Here is a 22,838-nt window from a genome sequence, read left to right as displayed (position 1 = left end):
AGAATTTCTTAGGCGCTTGTGGAAGGATGCTGAGCATGCTAGGCAAAAAGCAGACTTTTCCTGTTTTGACTCTGCCCCTTGTCTTCCTCTACTTCCAAAGAACCTATTCTTACCCCCAACCCTTGCCTGCATCCTTGAAGATGACCAAGTTCATGCACAAACACATTGACCTCTCAGTTTTCCCACCTCCTCACTTCCCAGTCCTATTCTTTTTCACAGACCCAATGCAATGCCTTTCCATCTACAATTCCTTCAATCCTGCTACACCACCTAGCACTCTGACCACCGATTCCCTTCCTTTCAGTTCATTTTAACAAACATGAGGGGTTATGAAGTACTTAGTGGAGGGAGAAAACACAATTACTCTTCCTTGAAACATTGGATCACGTGAAATATTAACATGATTTGGGTTACAAAAATACAAATAAAATTTTTAATATGTCCTCAGTCAAGAGAGGGCATCTGAGAAAGAGTTTGGTATAATAGAATTCAGCACACCGTACTTATTATGTCTCAGCTACATGCCCCACCTAAGTGTCTCTGTTTCTGAGGCCCAGTGTCTTTATCATTAAAATAAGAAAAATCACTAACAATTAATCAAAAAGCATTTATTAAGCTCTTGTTTTATTACTATAGATAACATCTCAAGGAACAACTTCAAGAAGCTTACATTGGAGAGGAAAATACAGGGTGTCCCGAAAGATTTAGTAAAGTTTTTTACACTTTTAATATTTAAAATTTAAGTTACAAACTTAGCCCAAAAATTACCTTTTTAAAGTTTAACTATACATTTCTGCAGCATTTGGTTTGCACATTTGGATAATTTGCATGTGCAGGACAGCTTCAGTTACAAAATTCGGAAATCAACTAGTGATTGTGTAGAATTTTAATAAGATATATCAAAAGTTTAAATCGCCTTTTAAGCTTGCTTTGTGGTTGCCTGAAGCGAATAAACGCAAATATGTACCAGGAATGGGAGGAGGGGAAGGTGGGGGAGGCAAACTGGACGCATTCACGAGGTGCAGCTGGTGGGCAAGAAGGTAAAAACGGCACCGCTGGAGGCCTCAGTTTCCTCCTCGGAAAGCTAGAGCCCCTCCCACACTTAATCCACAACCGCAGGATGCTTCTCAACCCCGCGGCCGAGAAAGGCGTGGCGAACTACCGAGCCTCCACTGCGCCTGCGCCCTGAAGTTACGCACGCACCTGCGCCGAGACCGGGCTCTGGGGCTGCCGGGGCCGTCCGAAGGCTGGGCGGCGTGAGGGGCTCGCGGCCCGGCCTAACCTGCTCACCGGGCTCGGACGCACTTCCCTGGCTCGGGGCCGGCCCCGAATCTCGACCGAAGCCATGGTGCACTGCAGCTGCTCGCTCCTGAGGCGGGTGCGTGTCCCTCGTCCCCTTCCTCCTGTCTCTCCGACTGCTCCCTCTTTGGTGTCCCCCGCCCTTTTCCTGCCTGCCCCGGCTCTAGCCAGACTCTTTCCCCCAGACTCGGCCGGGTCGGAGGTTCTGGCTTCGCCGCAAGGTGCCCCTCCCCCCGCACTCGGGGTGGCTCTCTCAGGAGGCGCTGCTCCCCCGGCGGCGGGGCCCGTCCCGTAAGGAGGACGAGCTTTGGCTCCTGCCGCCCAATGTGGGCGCGCTTGCCCGCCGAGCGGGTAGGCCCGGTGTCGGCCGCGGCGCTGATTCTGCCCCCGAGCCGGGGTCCCCGTTGCCCTCATCTGTACAATAAAAGAACTTCCGAGTCCTCAGGAAGGTTCCTCGGAAAGCGGTGCGGTCTGTAACCAATCTTAAGTCGGGGGGAGAGGGGGGAAAATCTCAGCCCAGCACGGGGAGTAGGTGGGGAAGGAGGGGGAGATGGGGTCGAGGCCGGCTGCGGGCCCGGGGGGCGCTCCTCGCACAGACTTCTTTCCTCTCCGACCTCTGTGGGCTCACTTTGAATCGTGGCTATCAAAAGTCACGAGTTGGGTTTTCTAGGACAGTCAAGGGCGCCTTTTACAGCCGTTTTTCTGAACTTTGATGATTGGTCATCCTGCATGGTCCTCCCCCGAAGTGTTCAGGCTTCTTCATCCTGCGAAGTTCTTTTCTGAGTCCTCCCGTAAAGCCCCCGCTATAGGAATCCACTCAGCTGGCGGGGGAGGGGTTAATTCTCTTAACTTTGCTCTTACACCAATAGAGCTGTGTGTCTGCCTTGGGGACAAATGTTAAGTGGCCACCGGTGGGACTTTCCTCATCATAAATAATTCTCGATTCTTAATCGGTAATGACTGCTAACCTCTGCCCACTGCCCTTTGCTTGACTGTCAACTTAGTAGGAAACTGCCAGTCCATAACCCAGGGCAGTATAACAACAGTGAAAGAATATCGACGTTTAAAAGATGGATCTGTTGCTTGCAGTTGGAGAGAAATGTGATTAGAAAAGGAGATGGAGGGACTACTGATAAATGTTGAATCTTTGTAAAGTTGAAGGCATAGAGGAAAGCACCCAAGGTATTGCGTGGATTCCTGTTTAAAAACATGGGTGGGTAAGACCTTTGGAGAGAGTATCCACGTTAATGAGCTCACAATTCCATCAAAGTATTAGTGAAAAATTGGGGGGGGGGTGAGTGGGACGTCCAAGTAAAGATACATTTGAGGACGACCCTGGGGTTTGGAGTCAAAAGTCAAGCCAGGAGAGAGATTGTTTTTTTTTTCATTTCCTCTCTAAATGTAAGAAGTAAAAATGTAATGGTGGTCCATTAAATAGAATTTTTTGTTAACTGTACATTGTAATATAACATCAGATGAAAAAAATATATTGTAAACTTTTAGAAAGAAAACTCCATCCCTGATACATTATTTTGGTCTGAGGAAGTCTATCCTACAAGATGGATGTACAGCAAGCCAGACTAACTTTTCAATTTAGATTTGGGTAATAATTAGGTGGGGTAGAAACTTTAAAAAGAAGAAAGAGAGCTTTATCTTTGAAATTTAAAAAAAGGAAGAAGAAATATTTATCCCTTCCCCTCAGAACCAAACCATCTTGTTTTAAAGATAAGAAAACCTAAACTCTTAGGAGATCAATACTGGAGCCAAGATCACCCTTAGCTTAGTGATCAGCAGAGATTAACCTGGCCCTGGGGTCCACTAGACTGTTCTTTTTGTAAACGTGTTTAATACTAAAGCTGTGTATCCTAAGGAGCAAAACCTTTTGTATCTAATAACCCTCCCCCCCCCTTTTTTTCCCCCAGTACGGAAACTTCATGGACAATCTAAGACTCTTTGCAAAAGGAGGAGCAGGTGGCATGGGTTTTCCTCGATTAGGTGGAGAGGGAGGCAAAGGTGGTGATGTCTGGGTTGTAGCCACAAAAAGAATGAGCTTAAAAAAAATTAAGGATAAGCATCCACAGAAACGGTTTGTGGCAGGAGATGGAGCAAACAGTCGGTAAGTGCTTATTGCATGATTTAGACTCATGACATTGTACAGCTATACTTTTAACAAAAATGAACCTAGTTCTCCGGTACCACACCCTCCCCCCTCCCCTCCACAAAGGAATTGCAACTATATAATAAATATTCTTGTGCATACTTTCTGTTTATCTAACTCTGGAACTTATCCTAACAAAATTGTAGTGTTAGAAATGTGTACCCAACTATACCCCTTAACTTTACCTTTCCCTCTATGACTTTTCTCCCTCCATATAGACCCTTCTTGTCTTCTGGGGTCCCTAATTTCCTCTTATTTTCCATATTGCCTTCCCCTTGAGAGTAGAGAAAAATCTTCTAACAAGTCTTATTTGTAAATCAGAACACCACTTGAATTTATTGCCAGTTTAGTTTATTTGATTTGCTATCATTTTTTAAAAATTGTGGGCATTTACAATTTTATTTTTGCATTTCAGGATCAGTGCATTAAAGGGAGAGAAAGGCCTGGACTATGAAATATCTGTGCCTGTTGGTATTACAATAACTGATGAGAGAGGCCAAATTATAGGTGAATATCCTAGTTTATTTTTTTGTAAATACTTAAGAAATATGAACATTTTGAAAAATGATTGTTTATTGCCCTTTTTTTACTTATAATTTCTGCCTCATCCTTAGGAGATAAAGAATCTAAAACTTTGCTTAAATGTACCTTCAAGGAATGATTTTTATTTCTTGATTTTATTTGCATGTAGGAATGGGAAATATATTTAACTACTAATGCAACCTCTGAAACTTAGATGCAGCAAAGTAATGATCAATTCTCTGCTGCTTGTGCTGAATTGGGCCTAACAGCACCAATAAAACACCATCTAGCAACAAACTATCCACATGTAGAACCATCAGTTATAGAAAATACAGAAGTTCTGAGTGCTAAGGATAAAATCACTTACTTTGGCAGTATGCTTTCTAGGGATGTCCACAAGGGTGCTAAGGTACATATTGCCAGAATTAGCTCCGAAAGAAAGTGTGGGAGAGGAGGCCTGTTGGACTGACTGACTAACCAACTGAAAGTCTGCAGAGCTGTTGTGCTAACCTCATTGTTGTATTCAGTTTCCTGACATGGTTGTGGTAAAGGGCTATACAAGGACACTCTGAAGGTATCTCTGAAGACTTTGGAATTGATCTTGTGACTCAGATACACTGGCACAGGACCACCCAGCATAGTGTACCTACATCAAAAAAGATACTCTGCTATTTGAGTAAAGCGGGATTGAAGTCACTCAAACACAAGATGCACAAATTTAGAGAATGTTCCTCCCCCCCCCCCAATATTCCCAGATTATTTGTGCCCAATCTGTGCTAGAATATCCTGAGTCCATATTTGTCTGATCAGCCACAGGTGGACACATTGCAATATGACTCTAATATAGTGGTTTCAGTTTGGTCCTTTTTTCAAGAGTGAAGGACAACTGACCAGCCAACCATAGGTACAAGTCAGATATTGAATTCCTTAGCTAAAGAATCAACTTAAAATGGATACATACCCCACCATTCTCACCTCTAGTCATGATTTCCATTTGGAAACAAACAGTTCCTTGTAATAACTTTCATTCTGCTCATTGGATAACTTGCTTTTGCAGATCCTTGATTCTTTTGCCTATTCACTGGACATCATCTTTGACCTCTCCAGATAGGGACTCATCTCTGCCCCTCTATTCAAAGGACCTCCTGTGGTTCAATATTATATGTCTTTATCAGTCTTTCCCAAGAAACCATTTGCCAGTGGATACTACCCTAATGCAGTTGCTTCCTGAAAGCTCTACTTTATATTGCCCCTCTGGAAGAAAAATCTACTTGGGGTCACCTAGAGTAACAAACATAATTCTGACTTGGGCTTTTCCATGTACAACAGTAGCCAAATAATCTCAAATTGTATATGTATAACTTGCCATTCCTTTCAAATTTACAATAAATTGTATAAATTCTTTTTTTTTTTCTTTCCTTCACTCTAGAGAGGGCTACCATTAGACACAAATAAGTCTATCTTTGTAAAATTATTCTATACATGCTTCCATTTTTCAGGATTTTCTTTAGATGCAGATAGCAACTTTCTTCAGAAAGCTTATGATGAAAAATGCTGCTAATCAAAGAAAAAAGTCTGAATTCAGATCAAAGCATACTTTTTTGCTTTTTAAATTTTTGTCTGTTTTCTTTTGCACAAATTACTTGCTTTCTCAATAAGGAGGGATTTAGATATATAGTTGGAGATCTATGAAAAAGGTGTCATATCACTAGTAAATCATATTGATTCTGACTAAACTCTTTTTTTTTTTTTTTTCCTTTTAGGAGAACTCAATAAAGAGGATGATAGAATTTTAATAGCACAAGGAGGACTTGGGGGTAGTTTGCTTTCAAATTTCTTGCCATCCAAGGGTCAAAAAAGAATAATTCACCTTGACCTAAAGCTTATAGCTGACATAGGCCTTGTAGGGTGAGTAATACTTACCTTTTAAGATATGAATCTGAGGGGAAATTGTTGCAATAAAAAATGGGCATTTTTAGATAAAATTGTATTAAATAGTTGTGCAAGGCAAAGATCAGTCTTACAAGGCATGTTTTTTTATCAGAAAAAAATAGCATCTGGAATTGGAAGGGTATCAGTTGTATGGTCCTGGTTTAGGTAAACAGGGGTGAATCCTCATAGGCACAGGAGCTACAAAGAGTGGATTCTTTTGAGGTTTTGACAAGTCTAGAGTCAGGAAGGAAACATAATCAGCAGTCTGCCATCATCAACAAAGGAGTGAAGGAAAAGAACATGAGGGAAACATGCTTATTAAGCAGAGGGCCTGTGCTGAACATCTAGCATTTTGCATTTATCATCTCATTTCATCTTCTAAGAAGCCTGTAAGGCAGGGGGCATTATCACACCCACCTTGTGTGGAGTTCTTTCAGTCGTGTCTCACTCTTTGTGACTCCATCTGGGGTGGTGGTGGTGAGGACTCTGGACAGGTTGGCCACATCCTTCTCCAGGTCATTTTATAGGTGAGGAAACTCAAACAGGGTGAAGTGACTTGCCCAGAATCACAGTTAGGAAGTGTCTGAGGCCAGATTTAAATTCAGGTCTTCCTGACTTTTAGAGCTCAGTGTGCTGTGCCATGTGGGGAGACTGCACACATTTGCAATTTGCTTGAGAGAGATTTGTCTCCCTCATACAAAAATACTGTATAGATAAAGTATGTATGAGGAAGGTAAGCAGACATGCAAAGGTGTTTAAGAACACTGAGCACTGAGTATTGGGAGGAATGTAACTGGGAAGGCATCAAGGCAAATGTGGAGGCGGCCCTTAAAGGAATAGAGGCGGTTTCAGCAGTCAGAGGCAAGGAAGAAGTCCCTTTCGGATGTTAGGGATATACTATGTAAAAGAACAAAAGTGGAAAAGTATTGGATAGAATCAGAGAACAGCGGATAACTTAGTTTGTACAGAAGATAAATTGCTTGAAAAGGAATTAATATTGAATAAAGTTAGCGTATATTAGATCCAAATTGTAGAATGTTTTATGTCTACTTGAGGGATTTGTATTTTATTCTACAAGTATTCTTACAGGGGTGGGTAGTGAGTATCTAGGAAAGGAAATTGAATCACAAAAAAATTTTTTTTTTTAAATATTTTACTAATAATGTGTATTATCAAACCTCATTTACCTTTTTTTTTTTTTTTTTTAAACCGATTTGTTAAGCTAGTAGATTGAGGATATGTCTTTGGTTTTTAGCAAAATATTTAACAAAGTCTTGTGGAGAAATGTGAGCTAAGCACTAGTGCCCTGTTGGACTGGCCAAAGCTGCAAAGGCAGAAAGAGGTCTCCAGGGAAGTACCCTAGGAGATTTGGACATGATGGGACATTAGACCAAGCAGAAGAAATTGGACCTAAACAGAAATGTAAAGTCTTTACACTTGGGCTCCAAAAGCTACAAGTATAAGCACAAGATGGGGGAAATTTGAGGAAGATCTTGAGGATTCAGGGTTCTCAGGCTCATTATATGAATCACTGGTGTTATCAGATAGATAGTTGTGACAGATCGTGCCATCAGGGGCTGCAGTGAGAGGGAGAGGTGGGCGACTGTTAGAAAGGATGATGAGAAGCCAAGAGTTTTGGGAAGCCCCGGGATGGAAATAGGAAAGACCACTATTCCCTGCTGTAGGAGGATTGGCTGAAGTGAATGGAGATGTTTAACCCAGAAGTCTGGAATTGGGGGAGATAGAATAGGTCACTTAAAATGTTTGATTGTGGTGTGGAAAACATTGGATAGATCTCTTCTCCTTGGGCCCAAAGGCACAGCTAGAAGCAGCAGGTGAACATTTCAGAGGCACATTGAGGCTTGACATAATAGTAGTCACATGAAGAGATGACATAAAGCTACCTAAAGTTAGCTTTAAAGTTGTATTGTTTATGTTTTTTCATGTGAGCCTCATAACTGAAGGGAGCTGATACATAGATCAGATCAGGGAAAACTTCCAAAGCAAGTCAAGTTACCCCCAAAATGGAATGGACATTCTGGGGTTACTAGAACTTGGCTAACAATGGCCACGGAGCCAGCAACCAGTTTGGTTTGGATGAGAGGACTCAGGACTCTTCCAGGACCAATTCTGCATCGGGGGCCCTTGGAGTGTTAGGGGGGCAGGCAGAGGTGGCAAGTGCAAAGGAAAAAGTGTGAATGAAGGAGGAGCCTGGGAAGTCAGAGAAGAACCTAGCATCCCTGTAGAGGTGGGCAGGGGTTGGGGGGATGACACTTGTGGCCGTGGGAAAGGAGAAAGCTCAGGGCATAGGTCTGGGAATCCTGGCAGCGGGCAGCTCAGTCCAGAATACCTGCTGAGCTCCCAGTTGGGAAGACCTGCATCCAGACCCCACCTCTGACATGGCCTGGCTGCGTGATTCTGGGCAAGTCACTTAACCTCTTTTTGCCTCACTTTCCTCATTTGTATAATGAGAACAAGAAGAATAATGACAATACATCAGAGGGCTGGGGTACAGCTTAAATGAGTTACCATTTGTAAAGCTCTATATAAATGCTCGCTGTGACAGTTGTTACGTGGGACACGGGACAGATTGCAGCAGATTGGAGGCCAAAAGATGGAGACTAGAAGTGTAGTAGTGAATGGGAGCAGAAGTGACAATCGTACAAACATGTCACAAGGTCTAGGAAGGGCCTGGTTTTTCTCCCCAAGAATAGGGGAGATCTCCCTATCTAAAAATAGATCTATAATCTGGGATAAGGAAGATTTATTGTATTCAGAGCAGTAAAGTAAGGAACCCTGTTAGCAAAAAGAAATTGAAGATTTAAAAAGGAAGGATGGGGTGGAATCAGAAGCACAGTTAGATCAATTGGATTTGACAAGAGAATAGGGCTGTCATTCTTTGATATTGGAGGGAGGAGGAAGGCAGTTGGTCCCTTCCCTTCTAGAGTGCTGATCTTAGATCTAATTTTGAGGGTTGGGTCATTATAGCTAAATGATTAGACATAGGATTGGAAAATAATAAAAAGTCAGGTTGTTTGTTTTGTGAATTCCTAAAATTGGTGCTCTTTAAGTTTGTTTTAATTTTTTCTGTTTCATAATTTTTAAAATTTTTATTATATACTATATGATGTCCATGAAAAATGCTCAAGAAAAAAACTTTATTGCTTAAGTCATTAGAGTTCAGAATTAAGATTGTGCTAATGATTTTAATATTCACTAAATTTGTAATTTTACTTTTTCATTTCAGATTTCCAAATGCTGGAAAATCTTCTTTATTAAGTAAAATTTCCCATGCAAAACCTGAGATTGCAAATTATGCATGTAAGTAATATGGCTTCTTGTTTTGTACTATGATGAGTTTAAATCAAACATTAGCAAAAGGTCTGTGAGCTTAATGAATTCTTATTCACCTTTATTACTGCCATTGTTGCTATGGTGATATTTCTCTGAGGCAACTTCTCTATATTTGACAAAATACCAATGATTGGTTTTGATCATGTAGCCTTTGAGAAAATAAATTAGCTTAGCCTTGGCTAAAGGGCAGAAGAATAAAGTCAGATAAGAGATTCATTTCTGTTCAAGTTTGCTTTTCTCAAATCTCCTTATAACTTGATTAGGGAAGTAATCCACAAAGAGAACTAAGAAGATGATTGAATGTAAGAATAGCCACAGAAAAGAGTTATTGGTTAGGAAATTATTACAGGAGTTGGTAGAAAAACCAAAGAAAAAATAGAGAGGAAATGATTGAAGGGGAAATGTTACATTCTCCCTAAAAAAGTGTAGAAAGGCCGGTCCTTTTTTTAACTATACTACAGAGTTTTGATAATTACTGTTTATCATATAATTTGATATCTTCCATCCTACCTTATAAGAATGAAGTGCAGAGAAACAACCAACACAGAGACAGAGAGAAGAGGAGGGCTGGTAGTTCTGAAAACCTAGGCACATTGGGGCCTATGGACACTCCTCTCTTCCTCTCCTCTCATGAAGGGTGTGGTGCTCTTCAAAATCTTTACAAAGAAAAGAGAGTGAATGGAACAAAGTGTGTGTGTAGATTAATGGGAATGGGATAAAGAGGAAGGGGTAGGGGATAAGGGAGGGATCCTTGAGTGGGAATAGGTTAAGTAATAGCAAAGCAAATGAAGGAGTAGAATTCAAGTAGAAGAAGAGGACTGCATAGAAGAATTTATCAGAAAAAAAAGGAGGCCAGTAATCATTGATCTCAGACAAAGTCAAACTTAAAAATTCAATTCAATCAAGAGAAATCTTTATTACATGTCAGCCATTTTAAGTTTTAGATGCATGTTTACATATGTATATTATGTGTATATATCTGTATGTGGCTGTGAATGAATATTACATGTATGTATATATAAATATATCTGCTTAACTGTAACGTTGGGGAAGGGGAGTAGATGAAAATGAAAAAAGTACACAGCAGAGAACAAAAAAAATCACTCACAAGGAAGCAAAGATATCAGTCATGAGTATAATGTCTCCAATTATTACATATGCTTTCTTGAAATGGAAATTTATTGATACATATTTTGAATTGCCCCTTATGTTCTGTTCATCACATGACAATGTTTTATGCCTTTTTTGGTCACTCTTTTCTATTTTGTTTTTTCTTTTTTTAAATAAGTATTTTTTGGTTTTTTTTTTTTTTTTTTTAAAGAAGAAGAAAGGGCAAGGTCTCCTTCCCATTGTATTCAGAGCCATCTCCAGTTGTCCTGAACCTTACCACTGAACCCTTATGGTTCTGTGAGTTTGCATAGCCACCCCTCACTTTAATCCAAAATTCACTTAACATGTCATAGTATAATCTCCCTGATGTCATGGTCCTCTTTGAGAATAAAGGACAAACAACAGCCAAGTGAAAGGACAATTGCTAGAATTACAGCCTAAAATTTTCATTACTAATTTAAATGTACCTTTTCTCATTTAGTTACAACATTAAAACCTCAGTTGGGAAAGATTATGTATAAGGATTTCAAGCAGGTGAGTTTATATATAGAAAAATAATTAAACATTTTCTAAATGCTATGTTTCGTTACAGATAGCTTCGTTGCTTAAGAATTTTCTTTACAACTACAAATCTGTAATTTGGTAAATGATGTTTGAGTATTGCTATAATTGGGGGGGGAAATCCCTAGAGGTAACCTGCTCTTTAAACTTTGTTAGGCTGGTCCTTCAGACATGAAGCCTGATTTTACAAAAGAAGCCTTTACAGATTAGCAAAAAATTGCCAGAATTTAAAAAATGTATATATTTTTTGAGAATCCAGGGTTATTTTTATGCCACAGTAAGATAGAATATAATACAGTTGATTATCTGATTTCTGTGTAATAAGATTTAATAAAATACAATTTCAAAAATTTTAATAAAATAAAAACTTTATGAAAGTTTATCAAAACAAATATCATTTTGAAAAGAAAGGAACAAATAAGTTTTATGTAAACAATGGAATTAGTGTGCCATTTAGAATATGATAAATCCATATATGTAAAATATTATATTGTCTTATTTGTCTTAATTGTAAATCTCATTTTCTTTCCCCTGTAACATTGTAACATACACATAAGTGTTTATCTATATGTGTGTAAGCATTTAGTTACTGACCTGAGCCTGACTTCTTTCCTAACTGGTTCCTCTCCTTGATTTCTCCTCCCCTTTTCTCCCCCTCCCACAAAAAAGGAGCCCAAGGAATTATTTTATGGAACTTGACAAAAAAAAATTAATTTAGTGGAAGAAAAGTCAAAATTTTCAAGGGAATAAAAATGTAGGATTGAAAGGTATCAAATTATATGATAGATGGTAGTAATCAAAACTATGTAATATTAGTTTAAAAAAAAAAAAAAAACAGAAAAGTTAGCCAGCAGAATAAACAAGCCATGCAAGATCCAGAAGCTATCAAACTTAGGAAGCCAGTTTTTCTGTAACCCAAGATTACAAATTGTTCAACAAGGACTACTAGGAAAACTAGAAAATAGTAATTAGGGTTCAACTAACTATACACTAATTTGCTATATTAAGCTCCAAATGAATTAAGACCTAATTAAAAAGGTCACATCATAAAAGTAACTAGAAGAGAAGGAAAGAGAAAAGTTCTGATTGTTAGATTAAAAAGCTTTTAGGGATGGGAACTGAACCTTTGATTTCATTGTTATAGAGAACTCCCGATAAGAAAACTCACTTTGACTCGCACTGAGTCAAAGTCTTTCCTAGAATTTAGGATCTTGGAGACTTGCCTCGAGTCACCAAGAAGTGAAGTCTGTTGTCCTGCAATGCTAAGCAAACATGTACTGAACGCAGGCCTGGCACTTGGCTCTGAGTTTGGCTTTCTCCCCAGAGTTGTGTTGTCCTATGAAATCAGTGTGGTTAGGGTAAGAAAGTAAGTTTTTAATGGGTTGAGGGGGGAGTCCAAGCAAATATCTTGATATCTAAAGATATCCAAGGATGTATTTATGTGTGTATGCACACATACAGACATCTAGATACAACAGTTCTATATACCAGAGCTTCTTAAAACATTTTCTACTCGTGACCCCTTTTCACCTGAGAAATTTTTGTATGACCCTGGGTATATAAAATATATATGGGTGTATAAAATAATAGATATACAAATCAAACATTTATTGATAATCACAGTTTTGTGACCTCAACATTCATTTACAAAATCCATATGGGGTTGAGACACCTACAGTTTAAGAAATTAAAACAGATTCTATACATCAACACAATTATTTTGTACAATTTTAATAATACCAGAGTAAAGAGAATCTGCAAGAGTGCATCGAATTTATCTCCTTATATATATATATTTTTAATGGCAGCTTTTTATTTTTCAAAATACATGCAAAGATCGTTTTCAACATATACCCTTGCAAAACCTTGTATTTCAATTTTTTCTCCTTTCTTCCCCTTCTCCTTTCCCCAGTACAGCAAATAATCCAATAGAGGTTAGATATGTGCAATTCTAATTTCTAAGCATATTCCCACATTTAATGTGCTGCACTCCTTGTATTTATTTCTACCCAGCTATAAGGAGCTAAGAAGGAGGGTGGCGGGCAGTGTGGCATAATGGAGAAAGTACTGGATTTGGAGTCTAAGGACCTGAGAAGTATTCAAATCTCCACCATTTGTCACCTTTCGGATTCAATTTCTCATTTGTAAAATGAGGGGATTTGAGTCCAGTGGCCTCTTGAGATCCCATCCAGATTTATATCTGTCATTCTCTGTCACTGCTGAGGTATGCACTTGAAAAACTAGGAGTTATCATCCCATATAATTAGAAAATATTAGAGGCATACTGATTACTGGTCATCCTCCTTTTGTAATATGGGCAGTGTGAGAAGTAGTACCCACTAAGTAATAACAAATCAAGTGATAATTTAGCTCAGAAAAGAAAATGTTGATAGCATATTTAAACCCTATGCCTGACATTTTTAGATTAATAAACCCTGGCAAATAGAATTAGATGTTCGTTTTCAGATTGTAGCAAAAAATTGTGGTTCTTTATTAACTCAGATTGCTATAAAATTATCGACTTTCTTGAAACAGGCATGTAAAAATCAATTGATGATTCATAAAAGTACCTAGAAAGTCAGGATTGTTGACTTTTCCTCATACATATTTTTCCTGCTCTTAAAAATTCATGATTTTAAATATCTTTAAACATTTCCTCTTTTTCTTGAAAATTATTTGAATTTTCATTAGGTATCTGTAGCTGATCTTCCAGGTTTAATAGAAGGAGCACATATGAACAAAGGAATGGGACATAAATTTCTCAAGCATGTAGAAAGAACCAAGCAGCTTCTTTTTGTTGTAAGTAGATTAATATTGTTGTTGTCCAGCTTTCCATGGTCCCATGGACCTCACTTTCCATGGGAAATGCCCCTGTGAGTAGATGGCCTAAATTTAACTGATCAAGCAAACTTTGGTCAGATCATGTCTTTCAGAAATATTAAATATTATGAAACTACTCTTTATAGAAGTTGCATCCTGAGATTTAGAAAGCAGTGGGTTGGAGGTTGACAGTCATTCTCCAGAGCTCTTTCTTTACCAATTCTAGATGACTTCTTTTCATTTTGCTAAACTGTTGAAATTTTAAAGGGGCAATGTTTACTTTAATAAGTCAGATTTTACTTTGAGGATTACTTAAATATTAAGATCTTCAACACATGAGCATGTATTCTGATGGAAGTAGATTTCTACGACAGAGACCTAACTGAGTTTCAGTGGATAAATGATGGACAGAAACAGCTACACTCAAAGAAGGAACACTGGGAAACGAATGTGAACTATTTGCATTTTTGATTTTCTTCCCGAGTTATTTTTACCTTCTGAATCCAATTCTCCCTGTGCAACAGGAGAACTGTTCGGTTCTGCAAATATGTATTGTATCTAGGATATACTGCAACATATTTAACATGTATAGGACTGCTTGCCATCTTGGGGGGGGGGGGGGATGAAGGGAGGGAGGGGAAAAAGCGAAACATAAGCGAGTGCAAGGGATAATGTAAAAAATTACCCTGGCATGGATTCTGTCAATACAAAGTTATTAATAAAATTAAATTAAAAAATTAAATTAAATTAAATTAAAAGCTTTAAAAAAAAAAAAAGATCTTCAACACATTCTGTTATTTTGAATATTTTGTCTTTACCTCACCACAAAGTAACTTTTTCAAAACACTGTAGTTCTTCAGACAGCATGTTGACAGTTTTAAATACTGTTCCATTCCTTGTTTTTAGGTTGATGTCTCTGGGTTTCAGCTTTCTTCAAAAACTAAGTTCAGATCTGCCTTCGAAACTATAATATTGCTCACAAAAGTAAGTTTGCCACCTTCTCTAAATTCTGAAAAGGTGTATTTTTAAATTTTTAAAAATAGAATTTATTGTGTTTGAACTAGAACATGTTAGTTGTAACTAACAAGTTAGTCATGTTAGTTAAATGCCCCAGGATAGTTATGTTTCTGTTGAAAATAACTCTTTGAAACTGAAAATTTGGTTAATTAAGATAAATAACATGGAGGCCCCTGGGAGTAGTGGATGAATAGCACTGGACCTGGAGTCAGGAAAACTAGATCCTCCATTACTTTTGTTCTTTAACTCCTAGAGCCTCCCTTTCTTTTTATCTAAAATAAGGCTCATAAGAGTACTTTCTTTACAGAATCAAATAAAATAACCTGGGTAGGGTGCTATCATGATAAACCCCAAAGTAAATGTATGTGGGGAAACTGCTGGAGATGAAGTCACTCAAAGTTTTCCTAACTCCAGTCTCACGTTCTGTTCACCATGCCGTACTGATATTCATTTGATAGATTTCAGGTTATGATACAATTCTGCAGTCAGTCATGTCAGTAAGAATATATTAACATAAAAATCAGAGTATTTAGAAAGGATATTTTGTAGAAGTAATCTATCACTTTATTATTGTAAAGGAGCTGGAATTATACAAAGAAGACCTTATGATGAAACCTGCACTGCTTGCAGTTAATAAAATGGATTTACCAGATGCTAAAGATAAATTCAGTGAACTTGTGAACCAGTTACAGAATCCTAAAGGTAAATTAAGTCAATTTGTTATTCACCTTTCATTTATTGTCAGCTACATGCTTTAAGAAACAAATATAAAAATATAAGTAAATATAAAATAGAAATATAATAACACTCTTCTCAAATAATTTAGTCTACTTAGGGATTAAGATTTATCTACATGAAACATTTGTAGCGAAGTGATTTAGGGAAAAGTGTCAATTTGGGGCTGAAAAGCTGACATTGAGAAATAGCTGATTCATCCAAGTTTGTGAGAGCACCTCAAGTTTATAAGAATTCCCAAGGAGTAAGATACAGCACATTGAATTATAGTTTGAATAAGGGCAGAGAGTAAGAGTTTGATCAGGGAAGCGCCACTATATAGATCTAAGACAGGTACATCCTGTACCTGTTGGGTAAATTAGGAAAGATTGAGCCATGCAGAGAGTAAGTAAGTAGTAGGGAGAAGTATTTTTTAGACTCTTTAATTCCAAATACTTCCCAGTTTGCACACAATACCTGACTTTCTTTCTTTAGAAAATCCCCCTTCTTAAGTCATCTTTGCTAGAAGAGGAACCTTCAGTGGATCAGAGTCTTTCTTTTGATCATTATAGCTATAACCTACTTTGTTTTGCTATGCAGATCTTCTCCATGTTTTCCCATAAATCTTCTGTAGCAGAATATGCTTAATGTGCTGGAAGCCCCTCTTCTAGGTTTTTCTATTTCTGTTTACCTTTATCAGAGTATCACTGAGGCTGGACTTGTTCACCCTTATTAAAGTGCCCATCCCACACTCCTACATTTCTTAGATATCCATGCCAGTTCTTGTTTGTGAATTTTCACTAAAATATCTTAATATTTAAAATATTTTATTGCCCCACCTGGTGCTTTTCCATTGCATTTTGCTTTATTAGAGATCTTGGGTTGTGATGTTCTAGGATTCACAACCCTACAACAATGTGTTTTTTTTTTTTTGTATCAGCAAGGCCAATTTACCACTCACAAATACCACCACAGCCAGAATCTCAGATTACAATTTCTTTTGAAAAGAAATTATATATGAAGCTTCATTTAATTAAAATGGTGTATGTGAAATCTTTCCATTATTATTAGGAAAGTAGGAACTAGCTACTTAAAGGTCCTTTTTATACATTCAGAGAATTTTAAATGTTTAGTTTTGTAATTGAATATTCATAAATCACTATCAGGATAATAATGATATAATTTATATAGGACAATCAAAATAATTAAACTCTTTGTTCATTTTAGGTTTTTCACATCTCTTTGAAAAAGATGAAATTCCAAGGAAAACTTTAGAGTTCCAAAATATTATTCCAATTTCTGCACACACAGGAGAAGGAATTGAAGAATTAAAGAACTGTTTAAGACTATCTCTGGATGAACAGTCCAATCAGGAAAATGAAAAGTTTTCTAAAGAAAGGTTACTTAATTTGCGGAATTCAAAATTATCATATATTGATTCATCATCAGAATCTTCTAGAATGGAAATAACTGAAGGTCATTAAAATGTTATCCATTGTATTACAAGTGACCTCAAAGATTCCTTTCTACTCAGTAGGTGATTCTTTGACATTGTGTTTCTGGAAGCATTGAAAGTGTCTTTCTAACTACATCTTTTTATATGTCATCTTTAAGAACCTTATCTTTTATGGGAGGCTGGGGAGAAGTCAGCAGTTCACAATGACAAGAAATAAATTAAGTTTTTACCTTCCAAGGTATTCAAGGAATGAGACATTCAGTGAAAGACAGGGTCAGCCAGAAAATGTTAAGTGCCACTACTGGACACTATGCGCTACTGGTGTGTCTCTGGATGTGAAAACATATTTAAAATATTTTTTATAAAGAGCATTCTGTTTTTAATATTTAAGGTCATCAGAACAATTCTTAACCTGGGGTCCATGGACTTACTTTAAAATATATTTTATTAATCATATTTCAATATTACCTGTTTCCTTTGTTATTCTGTGTATGTTATGCATGTAAATACACTGTTCTGAGAAGGCCAGTCTATAAAGGCTTTATCAGATTGCCAAAGGAGTTAGGTTAAGAAATTCAGTTTTGGCATGTTATATAGTCAACGTGTATTCCATAATTGGGTATTGATATTATATTTCTTTGACAACTTTTATAAATCTGAAATTGGATCTTTCAAATCCTCTTTGCTAAATTTTTGTAACAGTAGAAAATATTGATGAAAGTAGATGAGAATTTTCTTAAAACTTTTTCTTGGTTAAGTAGAATAGAGCTCATTTCCTGGGATTTCACTACTAGAGGAAACTCAACTATAGAAAAAACTCTCAATACTGCCTGATCTACAACTCATGATCTTAGAGAGGTATCTGACTGGGCCAGTGCTGGGACCTGAGTCAGGTTACAGTGTAATAAGGAAGTGCTGAATAAAATAAAGATAAAATATAAGTCATGCTAATTAATGATCATGCTAATTTTTCAAATGGGTGGCACTAGTCTAAGGCATTGAGACTTTAAATGATCTCAGGGTAATTAAAATCAGGTCTCAGAGGCAAGACTGTTTCTTCCTAGCTCAGGCTGTCTGATAATGTTTTGTTCCTATTTATATTTGGTGATTGTGAGTAGGTTCAGTGGTGTCCAACTCTGACATCAATTGAGGTTTTCCTGGCAAAGATACTGAGTGTTGGTTTTTTGGGTTTTTTGTTTTAATATTTAGACCTCACACTGATTTAGGCTTAATCTGCAATAGCATATGTCGATTCAGAACACTGACATACTATTTAGTGTCACCTTTTCCATATTTCTACTTCTGTTTTGACATTCTTCAGGGCTACTTTATGAATGAAGGAAAGAAAAAAAATTATTAGCACTTATTATATACAAAGCATTGTGTTAAGTGCTGGGGATACAAATTAAAAAAGCCACATCATAAGTTTATATGAAATCATATATGAGTAGAAGTAAGATTCTAGAAACCACTTCTGCTAGTATTTATAAATATACTGTTAGAAATAAATCATATTGGAACTAAGATCCTGAAGAAGTAAAAAGTTTGCATTGTGAATTGTGAAATATGTTGTGAAACAAACTATGAGAACACTGTCTACGTAATAGCAATGTTGTATGAAGAATAATTGTAAGCAACTGTAAAGCATCTCTTTAGAAAGACATGTCTTTCTAAAAAAGAAATATAGCTAGAAGCACACATAGGGCTTTTTATAAATCTGTGACAAATGGTGGCTTTCTCTAGTGCAGCATGAAAGAAGGACACAATTAGGAACTTAAAATGTAACCCCAATAAATTATTTTAATATATAAATAAAAATAAAAAAGTTAGTTAATGGACAATGTTAAATATATTTACAAAATACATCATTCGCCTTCCCAATCAATAAGTGGAACACGAGATTCGTCATGCTCATCCATTAGGCAGTTTTGTTTAGCTTTTTTCATTTTAAAATTTTATTTTTCTAAAAACGTGCAAAGGTAGTTTTCAACATTCACCTTTGCAAAATCTTGGCATTCGAAATTTTTCTCCTCCACCTTTCCAAGATAGGGAACAATCTGATAAAGGTTAAACATGTTAAACTTTTTTTAAAAAAGTAACTTGGGAATCAACTTTGTACTTGAACTTGATTTTTGAAGAGTTTTTCTCCAAGAGCTGATTATATTGAGATTCTACTAGGAAATCAAGAGTATAGATTTCCGGATAACAATTGGATAGTAAGGTTTTATTTTAAGTTGGAAGGGGCCTTGGAGGCCACAGAATCCAGTCCTCTCATTTTATGCATGAGAAGACTATAGAGGTTAAGGGACTTGCCCAGGATCACACAGCCAATGCGTGACGAGGATTTAAGTCGAGGTTTGACTTGCGCTAGCCAGTAAATCAGTGGGGTCAACTCAAGTGGAAGCCGTTAATCCCCACAGCCGCTAGGTGGCGCCGGAGTCCACAGAACTCCAGGCCTGGAGTCAAACGCCCCTGGTCCGACTCCCAGTGTGCCCCCGAACAATGGCAAACCCAGTATCTCTGCCAAGAAAACTCCAAAGGGGATCTGGAAAACTGGATCCATATAACGATCCCTGTGGTCGCACACCGACTTAGGGGTTTTTTGGTTTTGGGGGTGTTTGTTTTTTTGCTGAGGCAATTGGGGTTGTGACTTGCCCAGGGTCACACAACTAGGAACCGTTAAGTGTCTGAGGTCACACTTGAACTCTGGTCCTCCTGATTTCAGGTTTGATGCCCTAACTACTGCGCCCCTAACTTGGTTTTAAAATAAAACGTTACCTTTTTGTATTTCACTTCATTTTGTGAGGTATCGGGCTTTAATTCCCTTAAGGCCCCCAGCCACGCTTCCCCTGCTGTCCCTGGCCTTAGGCCGCCCTTTGTGGCCCGCTCCTCCCGCCGCCCGCTCGGGCCCTTTGACCACAGCAGGGCAGCAGGCTGCATTAGCCGTGTGGCTCGGAGGGACCCGCCTTCTCCTTCTGTCTCTGACCCCGTTTCCAACGTCAGGACGGGGGCGGGCGGCGGGAGGTAAGAGACCGGGCTGGCCGCGTTTTGTACGTCCGCAACCAGGAGGGGAAGAGCTGACGAGGGCCGGCGGGGGCGGGGGAGCGGCCGCGTGGTGCCGCTGGGGGGTTGACGAGGGGACCCAGGATTAGAATCAAAGCTCGCCTTGCGCTGCCGGAATGAATGTGGGCCAAGTAGTCCAACCTCGGGCCTCAGTTTCCTCATCAGTAAAAGGAATGGGTCAAACTAGATGTTCCAAGATTGTCTTTGGGAAAAAATTAACAGTAGGAAGAAAATGGGGATGGGGAAGAATGAAAGAAAAGCGGATTGGAATGGAGTGATAGTTACCGGCATCTCCCAGGTAACGTACGGGCAAAAAGGGTCACAAAGAGGACAAAAGGGAACTCTAAAACCAACGTGGGCAGGGGTTCCGGCCTCAATCCGCGCGGAATGGGGCCACCCCTTGGCTTTCAGACCGTTAGCATTGCCTGTCACACCTCCAGGGTTCTTCAGGCGAAGGCGTTAACGCTGCCTTTGTAGACAGAGGTGCGCGTGATGGAAGCAGCTCTTAGAGGGTCAGAGCACTGGCTGTACCTGACACCCCCCTTACTTGGGTCATGTCATTTAAATACTTGGGATCTAACGCCCAATGAGGGCCATAAAGTAAACCTTGATTAACTAAGCTCTGAGATTTGCAAAAGATTTTGCACGTATCTCATTTGATCCTCGAAAGAACCTTGCGAAATAGCTGCTATTATTATGCCCATTTCACAGTTGAGGGACCCGAGGCGGAGGAATTAAGTGATTTATCCGGGGACACACAGCTAGTGTCTGAAGTCAAATTTGAAATCAGATCTTTTGGACTTCAGCCCCCCACCATTTCCCGTTCTCCTCTCCTCCCCCCCCCCCCCCCCCCTTACATCCACTGTACCTTTTAGCTGATAACAAGGTTGCCTTGTGATATCTACCAGCTCAGGGGCATTTGGGTTCTCAGGGAATATTTAAAAGTAAGAGCCTGCAGCTACTCTTTTCTGGAATCACACACACACACACACACACACACACACACACACACACGCAATTATTTATGATTTCTAACTTAGGGCTTGGTTTTGCTAAAAAAAAAAAAAAAAAAAAAAAAAAAGGGAAAGCACCCCAGAGAGAATTGAGGGACTTTTCCCCACAAGCCGCATCACTCAGCATGGCCCACTCCCTCGCAGTCATGGATGCATCTCTGTTGTGGGGATGGCTACAGCCTGTGTCCCTTGTTAACCCCTCTCCTCTCAGAGCAGATTAAGAAAAGAGAATGCTGGAGAGTTGTAGGGAAACTTGATCAATGATGTTTATATGTGCTCATTTGGAAATGCAATTGGTGTCACCTGAAATTTGTTGTTGTAAATTTTGAGAGATCACTGTAAAACAGAAATGATGTTAGACAAAATAATTTTAATTTGAATACTTTTACACGGGAGTTGAGCTTTTAAAAGCATGTGATATTGGTAAACTTTTAAATATGTAATGAGGTATATATTTCTAAAATGGATATTAATACTATACTACTACTAATAATAATAATACTCTTATAATAGTAGATTTTCATTTGAAAAAATCTTGGCTCTTATGAAAATGTATAAGGTGTTTTAGCTTCAACATATTAATGATGAATCATGTGTTAAATATTTGTGGTTTTATCCCAAGAAATGCTAACCATGAAAACTATTTCAAGATCTAAGAGTGATTTGTGTTGTGGGCCAATTCATTTCATGTAAGTAACTGGCTCCAGACTTTTTTTTTTTAGGTTAAACATGTACAATTCTTCTAAAACGTATTTCCACGTTTGTCATGTTATGGGAGAAAAGTCAGATCAAAAGGGGAGGGAGGGAATACAAGAAAGAAAAAAAAATAAGCAAATAAACAATAACAACAACAACAAAAAAGGTAAAATATTATGTTTTTATTTATATTCAGTCTCCATAGTTCTTTCCCTGGATGTGGATGGCTCTTTCCCTCACCTGTCTATTGGAATTGGCCCTAGATTTAACAGCTGTAAACTCATCTTGGGGGAGAGGAGGCCCAAGACTTCTCTCTCCAAATGTCATTTTCCTTCCTCTGAAATTAATTAAACTTTTCTTTGTGTTTTGATTCTCCTATCTCTAGCATATTCTCTTTCAGCTCCAGCTACCCACAGGTTACAGACCAGTTCTGGTCCAGTTGACAGTTTGTATTAGAATATTATGTAATTAGTAAAACTTTTATGCCAAACACTAGTTTTCCAATGACTAGAAAAACTATCAATAATATAGAGCTCAAGATTTAAGTATACATGCGACAGAAATTGACCATGAAAGCTTATGCAAATGGATGGGCTTGAGGAAAAATGACAGTGCTTTCAAAACTTTTGAACAACTGAAATTTAGTGGAATAATAAAGAATAATAAAATAATTCAGCCTTCTGGTCTCTGAAAACAAATCTCTTTCCATGAGCTGAGACCACTCTAGAGATCTGGCGAGGCTACAGGAGCTACATGTTAAGCACATGTGGCCTTTTTTCAAATAAAAGCAAAAAAGCTCATCTGCTTCAAAGTTCCATTAATGTCTACAAAGTCTCATTTGTTTTCTATCAAAAGTCTAATCTTATAGATTTCTCCTTAAAAAGTGAAAATGAGGTCTTTCCATGAATTGAACAGGAGAGAATTGTGAAATTGAGTGACCAGAAGAACTGGTCTTGATTTGAAGTCAGGAAGAATTGGATTCAAATCCTGCAAGAACTAACTATTATTCTTTTTGTATGCCTAGTACTTAAAACAGTGTATTGCACAAAGTAAGCATCTGTCAGATTTTTTTGCTCTCTCCTTCCTTCCTTTTTCCTTCCCTTCCCTTCCCTTCCTTTCCTTT

The 22,838-nt window shown here is 38.3% G+C and overlaps 1 protein-coding gene across 2 annotated transcripts; it reads left to right on the top strand.

Moving 5' to 3' along the window:
* Nucleotides 1-1,187: 1,187 nt before the first annotated feature.
* Nucleotides 1,188-17,894, top strand: GTPBP10 (GTP binding protein 10). Of its 2 annotated transcripts, none has more exons than XM_052000627.1 (10): nucleotides 1,188-1,378; nucleotides 3,222-3,415; nucleotides 3,873-3,964; nucleotides 5,743-5,887; nucleotides 9,159-9,232; nucleotides 10,857-10,909; nucleotides 13,628-13,735; nucleotides 14,663-14,740; nucleotides 15,352-15,475; nucleotides 16,715-17,894. In XM_052000627.1, exons 1-10 carry the CDS (start codon nucleotides 1,346-1,348, stop codon nucleotides 16,969-16,971), a joined length of 1,158 nt encoding a protein of 385 aa, XP_051856587.1. In that variant the 5' UTR covers nucleotides 1,188-1,345; the 3' UTR covers nucleotides 16,972-17,894. The 2 variants fall into 2 exon arrangements, with proteins under 2 accessions (XP_051856587.1, XP_051856588.1); XM_052000628.1 differs by having other exon boundaries at nucleotides 1,190-1,763.
* Nucleotides 17,895-22,838: the final 4,944 nt, after the last annotated feature.

The sequence above is a fragment of the Antechinus flavipes genome, chromosome 5 (assembly GCF_016432865.1).
Source record: "Antechinus flavipes isolate AdamAnt ecotype Samford, QLD, Australia chromosome 5, AdamAnt_v2, whole genome shotgun sequence".
In the NCBI taxonomy this organism is placed as follows: domain Eukaryota; kingdom Metazoa; phylum Chordata; class Mammalia; order Dasyuromorphia; family Dasyuridae; genus Antechinus; species Antechinus flavipes.
The sequence above is the reverse complement of the archived record's forward strand: the minus strand, read 5'-3'. Positions and strand labels throughout refer to the sequence as shown.